The following is a 19,791-nucleotide window of genomic DNA, read 5'->3' as shown; positions in this document are numbered from 1 at the left end:
GAAGCCTGCGTCCCTTCCGAGGTCCCTGTAAGACAGCCGGGTATCCTGTTTTCAGTGCCCAGGTGACACCTACCAAATACCCATCGGATTGAGCAGCGAAGGGCAGGTCTTTGAAAGGCCTCGGAAAAGTTGCCCTGAGTCTGCAAAGGCCTTGACGCCAGACGGAGGTGCTTTGGGAGGGAATAGCGAGACGGCCCTTCTGCACAGAGCCGCCCTCCCCCTCGCCCCTGCCCTGCCCCTGCCTCCCCTCCCGGCCCAGAACCAGCTCTCCCCTCTCCACCTCGCAGCAGCCCCCCCCCACCCCCCCGGCAGGTGAAGTGCCATTCTTCCGCGCCTTGCGTGTGGGAGGGTGAAAAGAGAGCGCGAGGAGGGAAGGAGGAGGAAAGTCGGCCACTGGCTGTGCCCTTTTCTTCCCGAGCGTGTTACAAACCAGCAGGGTCGAGGCATCGAGAAGCTTTCAGGGCCTCGGCAGGCCACGGTACCCGCGAGCGGCACCGAGAGAATATAATGGTAGAGAAGCAATCCGCCCGCAGAACCCTCTGTTTCGGAGCCCGCGCAGCCAGGGAGGCCCGGGCAAACAGGCTTTTATTGGGCTGGGAGCGTGGCTCCTCTTCCCGCCGTTGCCTTATTCCAGCTGGGAGGACTGATGGGCTGTGGTTAGCGGCTGCACCTTTCACCTCCGGAGCCGGGAGCGCAGACATGACCGGCATGGCAAGCGGCTGGCAGCCGTGCCTCCCCCCGCCCGCCCGTCTGAGCCCGGCCCGGCCGGGGTGGGAGATAGATCTGCTCTCTCCGGGTGCAGACGGGTGCCTGTCCGGGTGGGTCACTAGCCCTTAGCACATGCTGCCCCCGCCCCCCCCCCCCCCTGCAGCCGGGGGACCAGACAGGGAAGGAGCCTGACTGCTGGTGCCCCTGTCCTGGCAGCCTGACCCCCACCCCCGTCGCCCTCAGGTCTCCGCCAGAGCGTCTGAAATTCCCCCTGGACGCGATGCCCCTTATCTTCTCAATTCCCCCATCCCGCCCCTCACCTCGCCTTCCTGCCGCTTTGTGTTCACGTGTGCAATTGTCCGATGTGTTTTCTCCCCGAGAGGCTCCGTCCCCAGACTCAGGGCCCTCTCCGCATCCCCTGCCTTGGCCCTGCATCTGGCACGGAGGGGGCGCTCCGTAACTGTCCGTGGGGTGCATGAATGAGCAGGGAACGGCTCCTCCCTAACCGAGCATCTAGTAGGCACTCGGCCCCGTGCAGGAGGCCACTCGGTTCCTCCTCACTGTCACCCCGTGGGAGGGAAGCCCGGGCACAGGAAGGCTGGATGGACGGTGGCCAGGTGTGCAGCCAGCACCCGAGCCCCGCTTCGCCTGAAGCCAGCTCTTCCCCACCTTGAACCTCGACACCCCACCACTCTGAAGGAGGCAGCCATGCGGCTTCTTAGTAACGACCAAGTCAGGTGCAAGAGAAGAGGAGCGGAGAGAGCCGGCGGAGGACTCACTCCGGGCGGGGAGCACTGCTAAGGGGTTTCGGGCGCGCAGTCCCCTTTGGGCCGTTCTCATCTTTCCGAGGTGCAGACTGCGACCCAGAGAGGTCTAGTGAACTGCCGGAGGGCACACAGCTTTGCACACTGCAGAACAGATAAGCCTATTTCACCACGCCCTGTAGCCACAGAAGCCCCTAATAAGTCCCAAGTTTATCCCCCTTTTATCGGAGCTGGTCTCCCAGTCCGGGTAGGGCAGCGGCTGCAAACTACAGCCCACTTCCAGCCTGCGGCCTGTTTCGCAAATGAAGCGTTTTTGGCACACGGCCGCGTCCATTTGTCCCCAGGGTACTCACGGCTGCATCCTCACACTGCAAAGGAGGAGCAGACTGGCTGCAACAGAGACCAGAACTATTCACGTGTCCCCGCTTGCAGAAGAAGTTCATAGGCCTTGGGGCTTGTGACATGGCTGCCCTTAATTTACCTAAAAGCCACGGGTGGCTAACTCCACCACGACTCCTCTTTTCTCGGGAGGGCTCCTCGCCGGGGAAAGGGTGTTCGTGATGCCTTGCCTTCCAGAAGTTCCAGAAGCATCACGGCCACACCCTCATCCCCCACCCCCAGCTGGAGTGCTCTGCTTAAGAACTCCAGCTTCCCCTGGAAAGGAAGCCCCATTGCTGTGCTCCCCATTTACTCCATTCATTCACTCACTCGCTCAATTCCACGTTGACCATCTAATGCTCAAGCCCCTACTCAGCACTGAGGACAAAGCAGTGAACAAAAGAGAAGGCCCCTGCCCTCATGGAGCTGATATTTGAGAGGGGAGAGACAGATGACAGAAAGGAGAAAGTAAATACCAACGAAGTTGGGATGACAGCAAGCCCTACGGAGGAAATTAGAAAGGGTAACAATACACTCCTCAGGGGTGGGGAGGAGTGGAGCAATTTCAAGTACTGTGGTTGGAAAGAGTGTTTCCAAGGAGTCAGTGCTTTTGAGATGGGAAGAAGGAAGCCAGTCAGCCGAAGATGCGAGGAAAAAACATTCCAGGCACGGGGACCCACAGGTGCAAAGGCCCTGAGGTAGGAGCATGGTCATAGTAGGCCACTGTGGCTAGAGGACGGTTCCACGTTGCAGAATGCTAGGAAACAAAGCTGGAGAGGGGCCAGCAGGGCTCCTTGTGGGGCCTGGCAGGGAACCTGGCTTTTCATTCAATGTAAAGCAGGAAGTCTCTCAGAGGTTTAAGAAGAGAGGAGTGCTGCGGCCCGATTTACACTGTCAGACCTCTTCCGTGCTGTTACACGAGGCATGCATTATAGAAGGGCAAGATTGGAGGTAGGGGCAAGTGGGGCAGGGGCCTGGGTGGGGACAGAGACCATAGGGATGGAGAGATGCAGGTGAATTGAGCCTATGTGATAAAGGGAGAGCCAGCCTAATTTGCTTCTGGAAGGCATGAGGGAAATTAAGGCCAGCGTGCACTCAGAGGGTGGCGTTGCCTCATGGTGATGAGGCCCAGGAAGCCGGGAAAAGCAGGTGCGGGCTGGGGAGGGGGCACAGGGGGTTTGAGACACCTATTAGGACTCCCCGTGGGATGTCAAGCAGATAGATCTATGAGTTCGGAGCTCAGGGGCAAAGTCTGGGCCGAGATATAAATTTGGAAGTCATCAGCATACAGATGATATTTAAAGCCTGCTCACCACCACCCCCCTTCCATAACTTAATCATTCACAGGACGGCACATTTTCAAAAGACCGGGGACCAGGAGAGCCCGTTATCCCCATGCCAGCCCTTGCAAATAGGCCTTCTTGATCTTGGCCGTGAAAACATAATCATCAGGCTTTAAAAACCACAGTCGGGAAAGTTCAAGCAAGTATGTGAAGTCACAGAATTTATTATTCAAAATATCCCTTTGCTGTGTGGCTCTTTCCAGCTCCCCAGAGACCGAGGGTTCCCGTAAGCACCCCTGGCCTCCTTTTCATTCCTCCATTCGGGTGCCTCTCGTTCCCTCCCCAAGGCTTCGCTTCCACGGCCCTTCTTCCAGAGGCATCGAAGGCCCGTCCCGGTCGCCCCAGAGGGAAGGCCGCCGCTCCCAATTCCGCCTCTCGGAAGCACATGGCGTTCCGTGGCCAGCGTGGCGTGTTTTATTCTTGCGCCGGCTCCCAGCCATGGCAGGGTGGGTGGCACCAGGAGAGAAGGTGAAATCAGCCGGGGCCCCAGCTCTTCGGACACACGCCCCCAGCCATCCCAGCTGGCGCACACCGAGAATCTAGAGAAGCGGGAGCTGGTTGGCCTGGTGGCTCGAAGGGGTGGCTGCCCGCAAGGGTGCAAATGACAGTGGGGGGCGGGGAGGGGGATCAACGTTCAGCAAGCCGAAAGCTTCTCCCTGCGGAGGTGCTGGGGAGGCTGGAGGGGCCCAGAGCGGGCGTCTGTAGGTCACCTCCTCCTCCTCCTCCGCCCCTTCCCTCCTTCCTTGCCCCACGCCCCGAGCCTCTTTGCGCGGTGTTTTGGAAATATTTCCAAGTGCTTCAGCAATATCCTGCACACTCTCTTTCCCTTCCCCCGGGAGCGGCTGTCCGTGCGGGGAAGGTACTTGCTCCCAATCCAGCTAAATTGTTATTGACTTGTGTTCTCTGCGCTCCGCAAACATTTCACTCAGCCGTCGCCAGCGAGGCCAGGAATCCCTGCTAGGGCTAACGGGGAAACCAGCTGTGCCGGGCCATTTCTCCTGCTCTTCCTCATCGATCACAGAATTAAACTGACAGAAGGAGAATTTCAGAGCGACTTGGGAGGGGAAGGAGCCGGGCCCGGATTGGACAGGGGTTCAGGGACCTGGGGACCGGAGTGCTGGAAATAGGGGCAGGAGGAGGGTGGACAGCCCTCCAGGGTTGTGGCTGGCGGCAGGGGGTGGCCGATTTTGTTTCTGAATTGTAGGTTGGCCCAGGCCAGAGAAACCCAAGACGAACAGACAGACGGGGAGGTTTTTGTTACGGCTGTGCGGCCACAAGTAAAGCTGACAGGGTTCTGGAGACCGAGAGGGGAGAGACAGTAAGTCAGAGGCCACACAGGTGAGCCAGCCCCGGACCTCCGCCACAGATCTGTCCGTAAAATATGGACAGGTGGGGTTTGTGTCTTTGTTTTTGTTTTTTCAACGAATTGCCACTATTTTGCCATCAGAAGATTGGACCTGAAGATCGAGATCCTGGCCTCTGGAAAGATCGGGTGTGACCACCCTGGGTCTGCGTGCCCGTAGACGGCTGGGCCGAGTTGCCACAGTCCGCGGCCCTCCCTATAGTCCCCCCCGCCGTTCCTGCCTGGCCACTTAAGGTGCCAGGAGGAGACGATAACACTTCCTCCCTTCCGGTCTCTACTCCCAGCCCAGGGCTGCGCCAAGGGGAAGGGACAGGAGGCTAATGCCCATCAAACTGCTGGAAATGGGAAGATCCCTCCAGGCCTGAGACGGGGGCAGACGATGACCTCCAACTAGTCCCCTTTCTCTTCCTTTGTTCCAGTGGCAGGAGTCACCCTCGCCTGGCCACTCCCGGGCCTCCCCAGCCTGCCTCCGTAACTAATGCAAACGCATGCAGGCCTGGGCCCGAAAGCCCCCGGGCTTGGCCTGGCCCCCCAGCCCTACCCCGGGCTAAATCCACAATAATCCAGGCCTTGTGCGTGGGCCACCCGCCAGGCTGCACGCTTCACAGCGAGCCGGAGCCCCGAGTACCGAGGTGATTCGTAAGGGCCGTGACCAGCAGTCTTGATAACCAGCACCCTTCCCAGGCCGTTCACATCACAACCTCTGGGGGTGGGGTCGTGTCTGGAGTGGATTCTAGATCATTCTCTCGGGCAGCTGGGTTGAGAACCACTGGCCTCGCGCAGGCTGCTGCTGCACGTGGGTGGGGGCTGTGGGGGCCCCGTCTGTTTCTCGCCTTCCCTGTCGCGAGCTCTTCCCTAAGGAGGGCTGTGCCGGCCTCCCCACTGCAGGGCGGCCACTGAGCCACGGGCCCCTAGGCACCACCGGTGTGATGGGGTGAGGGGACAGTATGGTCGGGTGACTTCCCTAGAGCCATCGCTTGCCCATCTGACAAACGGGACAATAATACGCAGCTCGTGGGATCTCTGCCACCACTCGCTCACCCAGCCTGCCGCCCAGAGCCCGCAGGTGCTTGGGAGCCGTCCTGCCCTTCCCTGCAGACCCGTCCTGCCCTTCCCTGCAGAGCTCCGACAATGTGAGGCCCAAGGAGTGCAGAGACCCTCGGTCTCGCAGCCCACAGCTCGCTCTCAGGTGCCTGGGCTCTGCCCACCCTGGAGCTCCGACGCGGCCACCGTGGCTGATGGTTCAGAGTATCCTTGAGAGTTGTCTTCATGGCTGGATCCGCCGCGCCAGGCCTGGCACACGGTATTTTAGGTGGGGACACAGGTCGGCCAATTCCCAGAAAAACCGGAAATGGAGATTCTCGTGGAGCACCCCCCCCCCCACACACACACACTTTTTCGTATGTTAGTCACTAGCTGTTTAAGTCTTTGAATCACGTCCGCAACTTCAGATGCTCTGCGGGGGCCTGAGGCTCCCTCCCATTTGGTCACCTGTGGACATGGTGTCCTGGCATGGGTTCCCCAGAGGCCGACCCGGAGACGTGGGTTTAGGTCCAGAGCAGATCACGGAGGAGGTGAGGGATGGGGAGGAAGGGAGGGAACCCTTCCAGGGGCCGCAGTGAGCCAGCAGTGGGCACATCGGCATGGAACACCTCAGAGCTGTCCCCCGGGAGTCGAGGGAGCTGGGACACGTGTCCCCCAAGTCCCCATTAACACGCCTCGCCGGTGGAGGGTTTCTCTGGAGGCTTATGCCCCCCAACACTCCCAGCCTGTCCCGGGCCAGGGTTGCACATTCCCCCGTGGCCACGGAAAGCCACTAACGTGTACGTCGCGGAGCCGCCCGCTAATGCTGTGGGTGGCCACCAGGATGGGACACCCACGGTGGCCACTGCATTTGTCCGGGGCTGGTAGTGCTGCCCCCATTTTCAAGTGGAGGGAAGTGGCCTGCCTGCCTTCGTTAATGCCCAGCGACCGCGTGCACCGATGAGCCATAAGATCAGCCAACCTCTCCTGGGCGCTCACGCCGTGCCCGGTGCTGCCGTAAAGACTTCAGCACATTGGCCCGTCTAAGACCGCTAGGCTCTGCCCGAGCAGGGTACTGTTCAGTCGGTGCAGGGACCCAGCACAGAGAGGTGAGGCTCCCTGCCCCAGGCGGCCCAGCCAGGGGCGGCGGGCTCGGATCCCGGCAGCCTGGCTCCGACCTCCCCCGGCTGCTGTCACCTGCTCCTCTCCGGTCCCTTCCAGAATTCCCTTCTGCCCCGCTCCGCTCGCCCTTCCTCAGCGCTCTGCCTCTGGAACAAAACCCCACGAAGCGCTTTTTCTTGTCCTCCCAGCAGTACAACACCCCCCCCCCCCCCCGCCCACCCGCTCGCGCCTCTCTGTCTCTGCCTGCCTGTGCCTTCCACGCAGGGCGACAGCGCCAGCCAGGGACGGGAGAGAGACGCGGGCTGGCATTCTGTCAAGGAATTAATTGAAAAATAAAATCATTAGATGGGAACTCCAGAAATGCAAAATGGTGGTTGGAGGGGGGGGGCGGGGAGGGGGGCAGGACTGGGGGGTTGTTGGGGGACGGCTGAGTTTTTTGTCAAGTTAATTTCTCGGGTATTGATGTTTGGTGACGTTCTCTGGTTTATCTTCGGGTGCAGCTGCAATGCTGAAAGAAAATGCACAGCTTGTTTTGTTTATTTATTTTACACCTTTCTCCGGTTCTGCATTATGTTTGTTTGGTGAAAACCCACTGAGGCTTTTGATGTCGGGGAAGTGGGATTTCAGCAGCTGTTCCCGGCAAGCAGGGTGCTCCGCGTGCAGGCAGGGCCGGCGGGGGGTCGCTGGGTGTCGTTTGGTGGGAACGCACGTCCTCTCGGGGGGGGGGGGGTGCCCGGGGGCTGACCTGAGCCAGATGCACCAGGGCCCACGAGAGCAGTCGTGGCCCCCGAGCACCGTGCGGGGCTTCGCGCACAGACTCGCTAATGCGCACAGCCGCCCCTCGAGACGGGTTCCGTTCTCATCCCCCGTGGGCGGGCGAGGAAGCCGAGACCCGGAGAGCTGAGGTGACTTACCCGAGGTCACCGGGCCATTAGGTGGCAGAGCCGGGACCTCCGGTCACGTGACCTCCAAGGCCGTGGAGTTAGCCAGTCGCCGACCCGCTTTGTACGCCCCTCCCTCGCCCCGCTGGGGTCGGCGGATCCCCTGGGCCGTTTTCCAACGTGGGGTGGGGAGTGGATACTGTACCTGCCGCATCATCCCGTGCGTTTGCCTAACAGCTCTCCGTGGATCGCCCACCGTGTGCTGGCCGCCCGATGACGGTCCCCGCCCCGTCGGCGCCCACTGGCCTAATGGCAAAGCAAGACGTTAAGTCAGCACGTGTGACATGAGTTTCGGTAACAGAGATGTCGGTCTCCACGCCATCGGCTGGGTTCTAGCCAGGCCCCGATCGCTGCTCTTTTCCCTCCATCAGTCCTGCCCACGACCCCGTGAGGTCGATGTTGGTAGTGCCCCCCCGTCACAGGTAGGGAGACTGTGGCACAGACAGGCTAGTCGTTGGTGGGAGAGAGGTGTCCACGCGTGCGTCCCTGAGCGTGCAAGGAAGCGTTGAGGGCACGGAGGGGTGCCCTGAGAGGCTTGTGCAGGAAGGGGGAGCCTGCACCTGCTCCTTACCTCGGAGCCTTCGGGTCAGCAGAGGTGGCTCTAGAGAGACCGGGAGCGGTGGGGAACTGCCCTGCCTCCCCAATTCTGTACACAAGGGCGTGAACCTCAGGGTACGTGCCCTGCCCGAGGGCACACAACAGGGGACGTGCCAAAGCCAGTGCGTGTGATCCTAGAGCCGGACGTGGTAACCGCGGGCCCCGTGTCGGTGTCACGGGCTCCCGTGTAACCTCGGCGGGGGCCCCCCCACCCCGAGGCAGGGCCCCCGAGACTCCACCGAGGCACCGCTTGTCCTGCACCCCGCCTGTGTGCGTTCCTCTGCCGGCTGCGTCCCCCGCCCTCTGGGCCTCGGTTTCCCCGGCCAGATGCCATCTCGCCCCCACCCGCCCCCGTTATGTGGTATTGCTGTCCCGTCAACATCGGTGCGGTTTTTCAGAGACGACCCACCTCAGTGCCCTGGGACTCGATCGTTCATTTGCTCGTTCATTCGTTTCGTTCGTTCGTTCAGCACGTGATCGCAGAGCGCCTACTCTGTGCTGGGCACTGGGGACAAGGCAGACCGGCTCCCGGCGCTCACAGCTGGGGCCAGGGCAGGCCTGAGGCCGGTCAGACATCAGAGGCCCTCCGAGCTGCCACTCTGTGCTGAGAGGTGCAGGAGTGGCAGTAGCCTATCATGTGGCCATTCGGCCACCTGTCCCGGGACGGGGAGCTGAGGCTCCGAGGGGTGAGAGCCCCGCTGCCGGGGAGGGGAAACATAGGATCAGAGGCCAGTGTGGGGTGCCTTGGGTTCTTTTCATTCTGTTACCGCTGCATCACGGATGCTTGGCTCTTAGACGCTCGTCAAGTGGCCGCAGGGGAGGAGAGGGTCTCTGGGGCCAGGTGACTCCGAGGAAGGCGCAGGGTGACTGAGGGCAGGGCCGACATTCCGGGCAAAGGCGTGGAAGAACTGGTTTGCTCCCCAGCAGACTGAGTGTGGCTGGTGTCCAGGAGGCCGGGCTGAGCTTGGGAGGAGCCCGTTGGCTCAGGGGGTGGGAGAGGCCATGAAGCTGTGAGCACAGCCGCCAGCCGGGGTGAGATTAGCACGGTGGTGGGAGAGGGCCGGAGCTGGGAGTCAGCACCGGCCATGCTTACGTTGTCGCCTCCTCCAGGAAGCCGCCCTGATAGCCCACACTGGAGCAGGGCCTCCCCGTCCCGGCACTAATCCCGCCCTGGGTTGTAGTTGTCTGGCTCCGTCGCGATCTCCCCTCCGTGGGCCAGGAACACACTGGACGGGGCCTGTACTATTCACTCCCACGCCCGGCCCAGGGCAGCACTGCCCCGGTCTGTGTTGTCAGGGGACCAAAACGTGAATGAAAGTGTGGTTCAAGGCCACTTTCGGTTCCCGACCCTGCTTGGGTTTGTCCTTCAGCAGCCTGCCCTCTTCGCCCTCATCTGTCCCTGCCACCCGTCCGTTTAGGCACTCAGCAAGTACTCTCCGAGCGTCCGCTGCGTGTCCCACACTGTTGGAGGCACTGGGGGGCACCGAGTGACAGTGCAGACAAAACCCCAGCCTCCCAGAGGCAGCGTTCCTGTGAGAGAGGCAGAGAGCGAGCTGAACAGTAAAACACAGGGCTAAATGCCATGGTGGCAAGCGAACAGGGAGGTAGGGCAGGGGCACCGGGGGGGACTTGTGACTTCAGACAGCATCAGGGAGACCCCAGCCCCCAAGAGGTGAGGTTCCTCCTCCCCCCGGTGGCTCCCTGGGAGAAGAGGACTCCAGGCAGAGGGGACAGCAGGTGCAGAGTCAGGACATGGGAGAGGGGGGCGACGGGGGGTGCCAGGAACCGGGAAGGGGTCCCCCGGTGGCTGTCTCTGTGCGAGTGAGGGGGAGAGTGTGACTGGAAGTTCACAGAGGCGACAGGGACCACTCGGGTGGCTTAGAGGCTGTCCGGACAGCTTTGCCCCAGGCGGGGTGGCACCACGGAGGGTTAGACAAAGGAGCGACATGTTCTGACTCCCCTGGGAGCCTGGGCTGGGGAGGGAGGGCGGAGGAAGCTCCCGCCGTCCTGCGGACCAGAGACGCGGCGACGCGGCGGGGGGGGGGGGGGCGCGCGGGGGGCACAGAACTGGTTGAGAGCTTGAGCCATAGGACGCGTAGGCAGAAGCCTGCTCCCTTGGCCTGTGTCGGGCTGCGGCGAAGGCCAGAACGATCCCTGAAGGGGAGGACCGTGGCTTCACCGCCACGGCCGCCCCTCGGGAGACCGGGAGAGCAGGGACCGCCATCCCGGGAGCTCACACCCCCCGCTGTTAGTAGCGAGCAGGGGGCGTCAGTAACAGGCCCACAGGCCCTATTTTCCTGCCCTTCTATTTTCCGGCTCCCATTACCTGCCCACAAATTCAATTTCCAGAGGCCATTGTGCACCTCCGGAGCCTGGCGATTATAAGGAAACCGAGAGCATCAAGGAGGCAGCCGGGAGAAGCGTGTGTCTGAGCCCGGGGGCTGCCGCCCCTACCCCCAGCCCATCCTGCCCCCTCTCCCTTTCCATGACTAACAATGACGGATACAGCTGCCAGGCCTGGGGGCTCCTGCGGCGGGGGCAGTGGGGGGCAGGCAGCCTCCCACCACTTCCTCAAGCCTCGCTCGGTCCCCCCTTCCCACTCAACGTGCTCATCCCCTCACTGGGCAAACATCAATGAGCACACACTGGGTTCCAGGCTGTGTGCTGAGCCAGGGGACATAGCAACCCACAGGACAGCTCTGTTCCCAGACAAAGAAATGTGCACCGTGGTGTCGGTGGTGAGAAGGGTCACGCGGCAGGGCTGGGGGTCCTCTGAGAAGGGGGCATGGGAGCTGGGGCTTGAACACAGGCGACCTGGGTCGTGCGGGGGCAGGGGTCTCCCGGAGGGCCCAGCTCGAGTAACGCCACCCAGGGGACGCAAGGGTTCCCGCTCCCTGCTGGGCAAAGCCGTGGGAGCTCTGAGACCCCCGGGGGTAGCACCTGTTCTAGAAGGATCCCTCGGGCTGCTGTGGGCAGGGCAGACCCCGCGGTGTGGGGCGGCGGGAACAGGGATTCAGGTGAAAGTGCTTGGATCAGGCAGGTAGCCGTGGAGAGGATCAGAAGGGGTCGGTGCCCCCGGTCACCCGGGGAGGAACACGGTGAAGAAATAGGCTCAGGGACGCCAAGTCACTGACCCAGAACATTCTACAAGAGGCCCAGGACTCTTCACGTCTGGGCCAAGGGCCAGACCGGGCTCTGCAGACCCGGAGGCGAAGGGTTTGTCCCCACAGAAGACTTTGCGGAGGAGGTGTTTGAGGGCTGGGGGATCGGGACGGCTCGTCCGCAGCCGCCTCTGAAGGAGCCCACATTCTTCTTCCCTGACTGAGGCTGACCGTTAGCGAGTGGTTAGACCAGAAGAGGGACTGCCAGCAGGCCTGGCCTGAGCCCAGTCTTCCCCCTCCCCACCACCCCGTCCCTCCCAGGAGGGCCAAGGGGACCAGCTCATCTTCCCCAAGCCGCCCTCAGTCTCCCTGGCATTCTCTGGCCAGCACCGGAGACTCCCGTGAAAAGTGGGAAGGCTGTGGCTGTGGTGTTGCTTGGGTTCGAGTCCTGCCTCCACCCCTTGTCTGAGGGACCTGAGACTTACCTGCCTGTGGTTCTGTCCCCTCACCTGCAAGAGGCAATAATAACACCTGCCTGTGGGCTTGTTAAGAGGAGTGGAGCTGAGGCACCCAGTGGGCGCTCAGTAGCGTCTGAGGCCCAGGGGGAATAGGTATTGCTGAGCCCGCCGTCCCGTTGTTCATGCTGTGCACCTGCACCCCCTTCCCCTGTCGTCACAGAAACCTCCTCTGTGTCCTTCAAAGCCCAAGTCAGAACGCCCCTCCTCTCTAAAGCTGCCTCTCGCTGTTCTTCCCTCCACGCCTCCTCTGCCGTCTTTGAGCGTGATTTCACCCGACATTAATTGAGCGCCTGCTGGATGCCAGCCGCCTCCCATGCCATTAAGAGCCTGCAGTCTCCAAGAAAGCCTGCGCGGCTTCTGTTTGTTTCCCCAGCGATTGCCCTCACTTGACCCATCCTCTCCGAAGGTTTCCTGCTCCCTGCAAGCCGGACAGAGATCCGCTAACCTCGGAGCTGCTGGGAGGGGGCCTTCTCTTCCCCTCCCTTCTCCTCTGCGGGTGGGAGACAGGGAGGGGGGTGGCGGGCAGAACAGGGGAGTGGCTGGGGTTGGGGGGAAGGCAGCCCCGTGGCGAAGCGGGAGACTAACCCTCACTGTTTCTCTCTCCCGTGTTTTCTGTTCCCTGTTGGCTTCCCGTCCCTTGTGCCCCCTCCCTCTCCGTGCCTTCTCTCCCCTCTCGCCTCCCCGCCCTCCATTTTGCTCACCCCTTTCCCTCTCCCTTCCTGCCGGCTCTCTCTTCCCACCTCCCAACCCTCTCGGTTGTTCTTTCCTCCTCTCTTGCCATCTGGGCTCCCACAGAGCCCCCGAAGAAAAAGCGGTCTGTGATGTTGGACGAGATCCTGGAGCAGCTGGAAGACAGTGAAAATGACAGTGAGGAGCAAACCCTTCAGCTGCGAGCTGGCACCGAGAGGGTACGTGGCTCCAGGGCCCTGGGGACTGGGGACAGCCGCTCCGGCTTCTGTGCTCCTGCCACATGGGCTGGGGAGGGGGCGGGCAGCACTGCGCGGGTGGGCGGGGAAAGAGAGCCCCCACCCTGCCCCGGCCCAAGGTCAGAGGGGACAGTGGCCTCAGGCCGCTGCCAGGGCAGCCTGGGCCCCAGTCGGCCTCCAGGGTGACAGGTTCCAGCGGCCACTGTGTGCCCACTCTATGCCCGGCACCCAAGGGCCGCGGGCAGGCGAGGCGCGGCCGCGTTAGGGAGCCTCTTGTGCCAGCACAGGACCCGGGAGCAGCAAAAACGAACCGCCCCCCACCAAGCCTGGCAGTCCGCTGCTCCCAGACGGGGAGACAGGGCCCCCCCTTGCTGGTTGGAGGGTCGGGGCACAGAGGGACTCAGGGGGTCGCTCCGGGGCACACGGCTGCAGGGGAACGAGTGTGGCACCGGGGGTGAGGGCAGCTCCCTGCAGCCGGGCCGTCTGGGCACGAGGCCCCCGCTCCACGCTGCAGAGGCTGGGGACCCCGGCCCAGTTACCTAACCTCCCTGGTCCCAACCTCTGCCTTGAAAACGGGTTCCCACCTCGTACAGGTTTAGTGAGAAAAAAATGCCGCCTTAATCCACGAAGAACCCCCGGGCGTGGGGCCGAGCACGTGAGACCAGCCCAGAAACTCCTGTTCTCGCCTTCCCCTGTGGGGCTGTTAGCGGGGGGTTCCCACCCACGGCCCTCCACGGGAGTGCTCCCGGCTGGGGACTTGGCCTCCGTCCTGCTCCAAGGTCACGTGGGACCGCCAGCGACCGAGCACGGGGCTGGGGAGCCTCTGAGCTGCTCACGAAGCCCAGCCACCAGCCTCACCAGTTGCGCCTAAGCCGTGTCTCTGATGGCGGACGCCCTCCGCGCACAGGCAGGGGACCCCGTGAGACGCGCCCCGGCCCCGGCAGGCGGTGTCGAAAGGCTTATCCCGGGCTTGGGGCGCCCGTGCACACACACCTGCTCCAGCCTGGAAATACGGCCTCCCCCGTGGGGAGGAAAGAGCCACAGCTGGTCTGCTCTGGGTCTGAATCCCAGCCTCGCCCTCCTCAGCCCCGGCCGCAGACCAGGGAGGTCCCTTCTGACCCCCGGCTTCCCTTTCTGTACGATGGAGGTGACATTGTGCCAGCCTGGTGTTTGACTGCCCCCATCAACCCAAGTAAAGCCCAGAGAAAATGCCCATCAGCACTTCTGTTCTTAATTTGGGACCTCTGGCCAGGGCTCCAGGTGCGCGTCCAGGAACCTTCCGACTTTGCAGAAAACCGGGTCTGTGCGTTTCCAGAGGTGGGAGGTTCCCGTCTCCATCCGGTTGCCTGAGCCGTCTGGAACCCCAGCGAAGCTCCACGGCGCTGGTCGCTCTGTGAGGCTCAGCCCGTGGGGCAGGGGCCCGGCCCTGGGAGACAACGGAGGCAAAAGGCACAAACCCCGAGTGGCTTGGTCGCCAGCCTTTATGCCGGAGTGTCCCGCAGAGAGCAGGTGCGGCCAGTGTGCAGGTCGGGCTGTACGGCAGGATCAGTGTTAAGCCTCACCCCGGCCAGGCCCTCGGGTGGCCAGTCCCCCCGGGTGCCGTGGGTCTTGGGTGTGACGGGCCTGCCCCATTCGCCCGCCACTGCCTGTCCCGTTGAGCGGCACGTGGGTCCCCCTGGCGGAACACACGATTTGTGCTCCCACTGCCAGAGCCAGGCCGATGGTGGGGGGTAGTCCGTGTCACCAAATAGGCCACCGGACCCCCTGGGCCTGGCACACGGGAGGCGTCGCTGGCACAGACTTAAGTGACTCGGATGAAGGTACCAGAACATCCCCAGGGCAGGACCGGCCAAGTCCTGCAGCCTGGATGCATTCACACCAGCCTGGGGTACGCTGGGTCCCCTTCCCTCTCGCTGCCCTGCCTGGCCTCTCTGCCCCCACCCCCACCCCCACCCCCCCCACAGGGGCTCACTGTCTAGACAGGGAGCCGCCACATAAGCAAATGAGAGCAGTCGATTCGGCTCCCCTGGAGATCGCGGGGGGGCCCCATCACCCCTCCTTCATGCCACACCTGGCTCTCCAGGACATCTATGGCGGATGTCACCCTCATCTCCCCCCTTCCCCTTCCCCTTCCCCAGGGGCACTGCATTCCCCACAGGCAGCCAGAGGGGTCCAGCTGGATCCGTGAACCGGATCGTGCAAGTCATAGCTTAAAACCCGTCAGGGCCCGCCGCACACTTGGAACGAAGTCACGTTCCTCGCCCGGCGAGAAGGCCCTGCCTCTTGTCCCTCACTTCCTGCGTGCTGGCCTTTCCAGCATGCTCCCACCCCAGGGCCTTTGCACTTGCTCTTCCCCCTGCCCAGACACCCTTCCCCCGCATCTTTCCTGTCTCTCTTTATTTCCCTTTGAGATCTTAGTTTAAATTCTCCTTCCTCACTCAGAGATTGGTCCTGACCGCTTTATCCAAAGTGGCCACACTCCACCCCTCCCACGTGCGGACGTCCCTGTCTCGGACGTCCCTGTCCCTTTCAGTGGCAGCAGTTTAGTGCAGGGAACGGCCTGAGCCCTGTCCCTTCCCCATTGAAAATGACTGCAGCCCTGAGCAGTCAGGAGCTACTAACGCTGTGTAACTTATATCGGAACTGCCGTGTCTATTACGATTCTGGAAGGAGGCGGAGCATGGCCAGGTGACCGTCCAGCAAAGCTGGGTCAAGTTCGCCCGGCACGGGGGCGGGGCCGCCGGGAGCACCTGGGAGAAACGCATCCATCCAGAGTGTGCCGGGTGAACTACGGGGACTCCTGACTGTGGGGCCCAGACATCCGGCGGACGGGCACTGTTGTCACCAGGAATATGGGGCACAGGGGAGCTTATGAGGAGGATTTAGAAGTGACAGTGGGCCATCATTCGGTCCAGAGAAGAAATGCCAGGAATAAACCACGGAGGTGGCCGCTGAGGAAGGGGTGCGGCCCCGGTGAGCCTCCCGATGTATGTGCAGACTCACCCATTTCTCAAGGGGGGTCTTTGACCCCCGGATGGTCAGGGGGAGCCAGGAAGAGGGCCGTGCTGGAGGCTGGACCAGAGCAGGCACCCGGGGAGGGGAGGTGATGTGGGGCTGGGGGCCGCAGGGTCAGAGGGGGGTCCTGACCTCAAGGCCTGTGCAGACGGCCGTTTGCAGAGTCAGGAGCTAGAGCCCTGCCTGTGTGCCCCGCGTCTACACACGACACACCCACCGCACGCCTGCTGGGACTCTCGGGAGGTCGTGTTTCCCAGGCTCCCCTGGCAACAGCCTGGCAGCAGGGTTTGGTCGGGGGTGGGCGCCTTCAGGCTCTGGAGGCTCATAGGAGAGAGAAGCCAGGGTATTCCTCCCAGTCCCTGGGGCCCTCCACGTGGAGGCATTGTCACCCGTTGGCCTCTGGCTCTGCCTGAAGTCCCCCTCGGTGGACCCGCCCTACAGGCACGGCAAGGAGACAGGGAGCTGCCCGAGGCAGGGAGGGGGCCCAGAGGGAAGCCGGGGTGGGAGGGCAGGAGTTGTGCAGGAGCTGTGGGGGGTCAGCAAGGGCATGAGGCCCCGGGGAACCCTGGAGGGTAGGACCGAGTGTTGGAATGTGGGGCCTGGCTCGGAGTGGGGGGCAGGGGTGTGGGGAGGGGCCGTAAAGACAGCTCTGGAGGGGTGAGGAGGGGCCCGGCTCCCTCCTGGGGGGGGGGAGGGGGGGAGTTAGACGGGGGTCTCCCAGAGGGGAGTGAGAGCAGGACCCACAGGCCCTGGTCCCAGGAAGGCCTGGCCGGGACCCCCGCTGCACCCCTGCCGCCGTGCAGCCATCTCCTCCTTCCACGTCCGTGCCTTTAAAACGGGTAGGAGAAGACTTCTTGCCTCGTAGAAGCATTTTGAACATTGAAAGACCCCGGGTGGGGAGCACTTAGACTGTTGCATGCCGCAGGGGTGCTAGATAAGGGGTAGTTCTCATGATTGCTGTCCAAATTTTACAACGAGGGAAGCTTGGGGCGCCCTGCCCACAAATGCCCAAGGATGCCAGGCCCCAGCACGTGCCTGGCAGGCCTGCTGGGCCCACATTGGAGGCATGGGGCAGGATGGGGAGTCCATACGCGCGGGAAGGTGGCCCGGAGAGGGTGCCCTCTGCCCACAGGCCCCAAAGCGGGCCGAGCAAGCACATGGTTCAGCTGCTGGCACACAGCCAGACCCCAGATGAGCCAGTGGTTGCCTGGGTGTGTGGTTGGAAAACAGGTGGACCCCTCCCCAGGCCGTGGTATGGCTGGGTTTGCTCCTAACGCTTGTGATCCCGGGCCCACCCGCGGGCAGGGATGCCACTGTCACAGTAGAACCATCCGTTCTGAGAGCCGGATTCGGGCCCCTGGGCCAGCACTCCTAGACCCGTCCACCCACTTGGTTGCGTAAGGAAAGGTTCCTGTCGGTGCCCACCCGGCAAAGGTCGCTGGGCAAGCCCTCAGGTCTGCCTCCCTCCCGGGAAACTCGAGCCGGCGTCTTCTGGCCAGTTTGCATGCCGGTCAGGGGCTGGCGTAGAGGGTCACAGGACCCGAGTGAACCCGGATTCCCACGGAAGCATCTGGACTCTGGGAGGGGGCTAGGCAGCCACCATCACTCCACATGGGGCGGGAAGGGGCACCAGCCAGAGGCAGAGGCTGCCACGGAGTGAGCCAGTACGCCTCACCTGTTCGTCCATTCGTTCATTCATTCATTCATTCATTCATCACTTAGCAGGGGCCCCGTGTGCTGGGCACCCGGGATTCAAGGCCAGAACGGCCACATGAGCTTCTGTCTCCTGGGCTTGAAGACCCGCGTGTCAGGCCAAGGACAGGTTCCAGCGGCCCTCGCCCACCCGTGTTTCCTCCTCCTCCTTTGCTGCCTCCTCGGCTTGTCTTTTGTGGCCGGGCCGGTGTGCCTGTGCTCCGCGGCGTCTAGGAAGGATTAGCGCAAGCCGAGCATGCAGGCTTTGGTGAACAGCACCGAGCTCGGCTTCAACATCTAATTCAATTTGTTCTGCCGAGATTGAAATATGAAATGGTTGCCAGTCAAACGTTCAAAGGATGGGGAAGGGAGAGTGAACGCCTGCTGAAATTTAAATTTTAATGAAAATGACTTTAACCCTTTGGTGCACCTTGCAGAAATGGAACACGTTCTCCCCCTCCTGCGCGACAGCCGCTCCTGGGTCCCTCCCCCCCGCCGCCCCCGCCCCACTTCTGTTTCCCCGGAGCCTCACTAAGACTAGGTAGCACGCTTTTTTTTTTTTCTTTCCAGAAATACTACTAATAAAAGATTAGCGGAATACTTGCTTCATAACATTCTCCCATATTGCCCCAGCCATTGAAACGGGCATCTTTCCAGCAGTGACTTGTGCAAGCCCAGCCCCGCCCCCCCCCCCCCGACTCCGAAGGTCCAGCCACACCCAAATGTCACAGGTCGTCTGTGTTGTGGTTTCCTGTGTGTGCCCCCCCACCACCCCCCCTGGAGGGTAGGAGCCATGTTTTTGCACCCTGCTTCCCCTGCCTGGTGCGGGCAGGGGTGGGGGGTGGCGACAGTTGACGGACCACATGCTCCCCGCTTGAACCTCCCGGCGGCTGTGGGAGGTGGGCTCACTTTCCCCAGGTGACGCCATGCGGAGGGCTCATGCCCAGCGCCATGCCGCACAGGAAGCGTGAGAGAGAGCCTCTCTCCCTCTCTCAGCCGTAGGGCGGTTGGCCACAGTGTCCCCAGTTTACAGGCGAGTCTGGGGCTCCGGAGGGAAGGCCCCGTGTGCTGGGTCTGGATCTCTAACTCAGGGCAGCTGCAACAAAAGGCATCCTGTCTTTTCCCCCCCCGATCAGGCTTTTCCCGTCCAGCACCTACTTGCCACGAATCCCTAGTGTGCTTTTCGTCGTGCGCGTGTTTGCAGTATCCTCAGATGCCATCAGTCCCGGGCACATGTGGCTCAGAAGGGCTGTGGCCAGTGCCAGGCGCCATCCTAGGGCCCCCCGGGCAGAGAGTGGGGGTGACAGAAGCAGCCCCGAGGCTCCCTGGAGGGTGGTCTGAGCCCTTGTCCTCATCCCCCGGAGCTAAAAGAGCTGCGGAGCCAAAGCTGAGGTTTGAAAGCAAAACACCTTGCTGTGTGTGTCCAACATGTTTGTGGAGCCTCCTGTGCACAAGGCCGGGCCGTGGGCACTGGGGACCAGGAGTGAGCTCGGCAGATGACGCTCCCGGTCCCGGGGAGCTGACGGCAGGAGGTGGGGAGCCAGCCAGCCAGCAGTCGGCTCCTTGTAGGGCCACTGGGGCCGCCGTCTGTACAGGGGGTCCGGAAGGGCCGACGGGGGAGCTCCCTGAGGGCGAGGCATGTGGACGGAGCCCGGGGAGGGGGGAGGGCGTGACATGCGTTATCTAGGGGCAGGGGGGATGACTGAGACCCTCAGAGGAGGTGACAGGCAGCCAGGTCCTAGATGTGCTGAAGGTGCAGCCCATGGGACACACTCTGAGGTGTGCGAGGCCAAGGTTCGGGCCTGCACGGTGGGAAGAAAGAAGCGAGCATGTGCTGAGGCCGGTTGCTGCCGGAGCTGGCCTGGGGGACACCAGGAGTTGGGGGTTTAAATGCACATCACACTGGAGATGACCATTAGCCGTCAGGTGGAGACAAAGAGCTTCTTGGCAGACATGTCTCAAGTTCACAGGAGAGGGCCGGACCAAAGGCATAATGGGAAACCATCTGCGTTTCTTGAAGAAATCTAAGAAGCAGTGTGGGGGACTCATGGGCCCCGGAAGGGAGAGCCAGTAAATCCTCGCTTGAAGCTCAGAACTTCCGAGTTCATTTTTAAGCCAGCCCTAGACAGCTCCAAACTCTCTTGGCCACAGGACCCTCTTTCCCAAACAAAAGTGTCCTGCGGAACCCCGGTGTACAAAACAGAGCAGAACCACTCTGTTCAAAGTCGGGGTGTGAGGCCGGGCCCCCCCCCCCCACATAGTCGTCCTTTGCCTCGACACCCCAGCGGTGCAAAGAACCG

The 19,791-nt window shown here is 62.3% G+C and overlaps 1 protein-coding gene across 3 annotated transcripts in view; it reads left to right on the top strand.

Moving 5' to 3' along the window:
- The window catches only part of RBM19 (RNA binding motif protein 19), a 151,793-nt gene that overhangs the window by 113,594 nt on the left and 18,408 nt on the right, over nt 1-19,791 (top strand). For 2 of the 3 annotated variants that reach the window (XM_027044324.2, XM_027044325.2), the window contains one exon: nt 12,654-12,766. In XM_027044324.2, the coding sequence (XP_026900125.2) occupies nt 12,654-12,766 (113 nt within the window). Of the gene's footprint in view, nt 1-12,653; nt 12,767-13,377; nt 14,718-19,791 lie in introns of those variants that run through there. The other variant, XM_027044326.2, reaches the window with a different exon arrangement.

This window comes from Acinonyx jubatus, chromosome D3 (assembly GCF_027475565.1).
Source record: "Acinonyx jubatus isolate Ajub_Pintada_27869175 chromosome D3, VMU_Ajub_asm_v1.0, whole genome shotgun sequence".
Lineage (NCBI taxonomy): Eukaryota > Metazoa > Chordata > Mammalia > Carnivora > Felidae > Acinonyx > Acinonyx jubatus.
The sequence above is the reverse complement of the archived record's forward strand: the minus strand, read 5'-3'. Positions and strand labels throughout refer to the sequence as shown.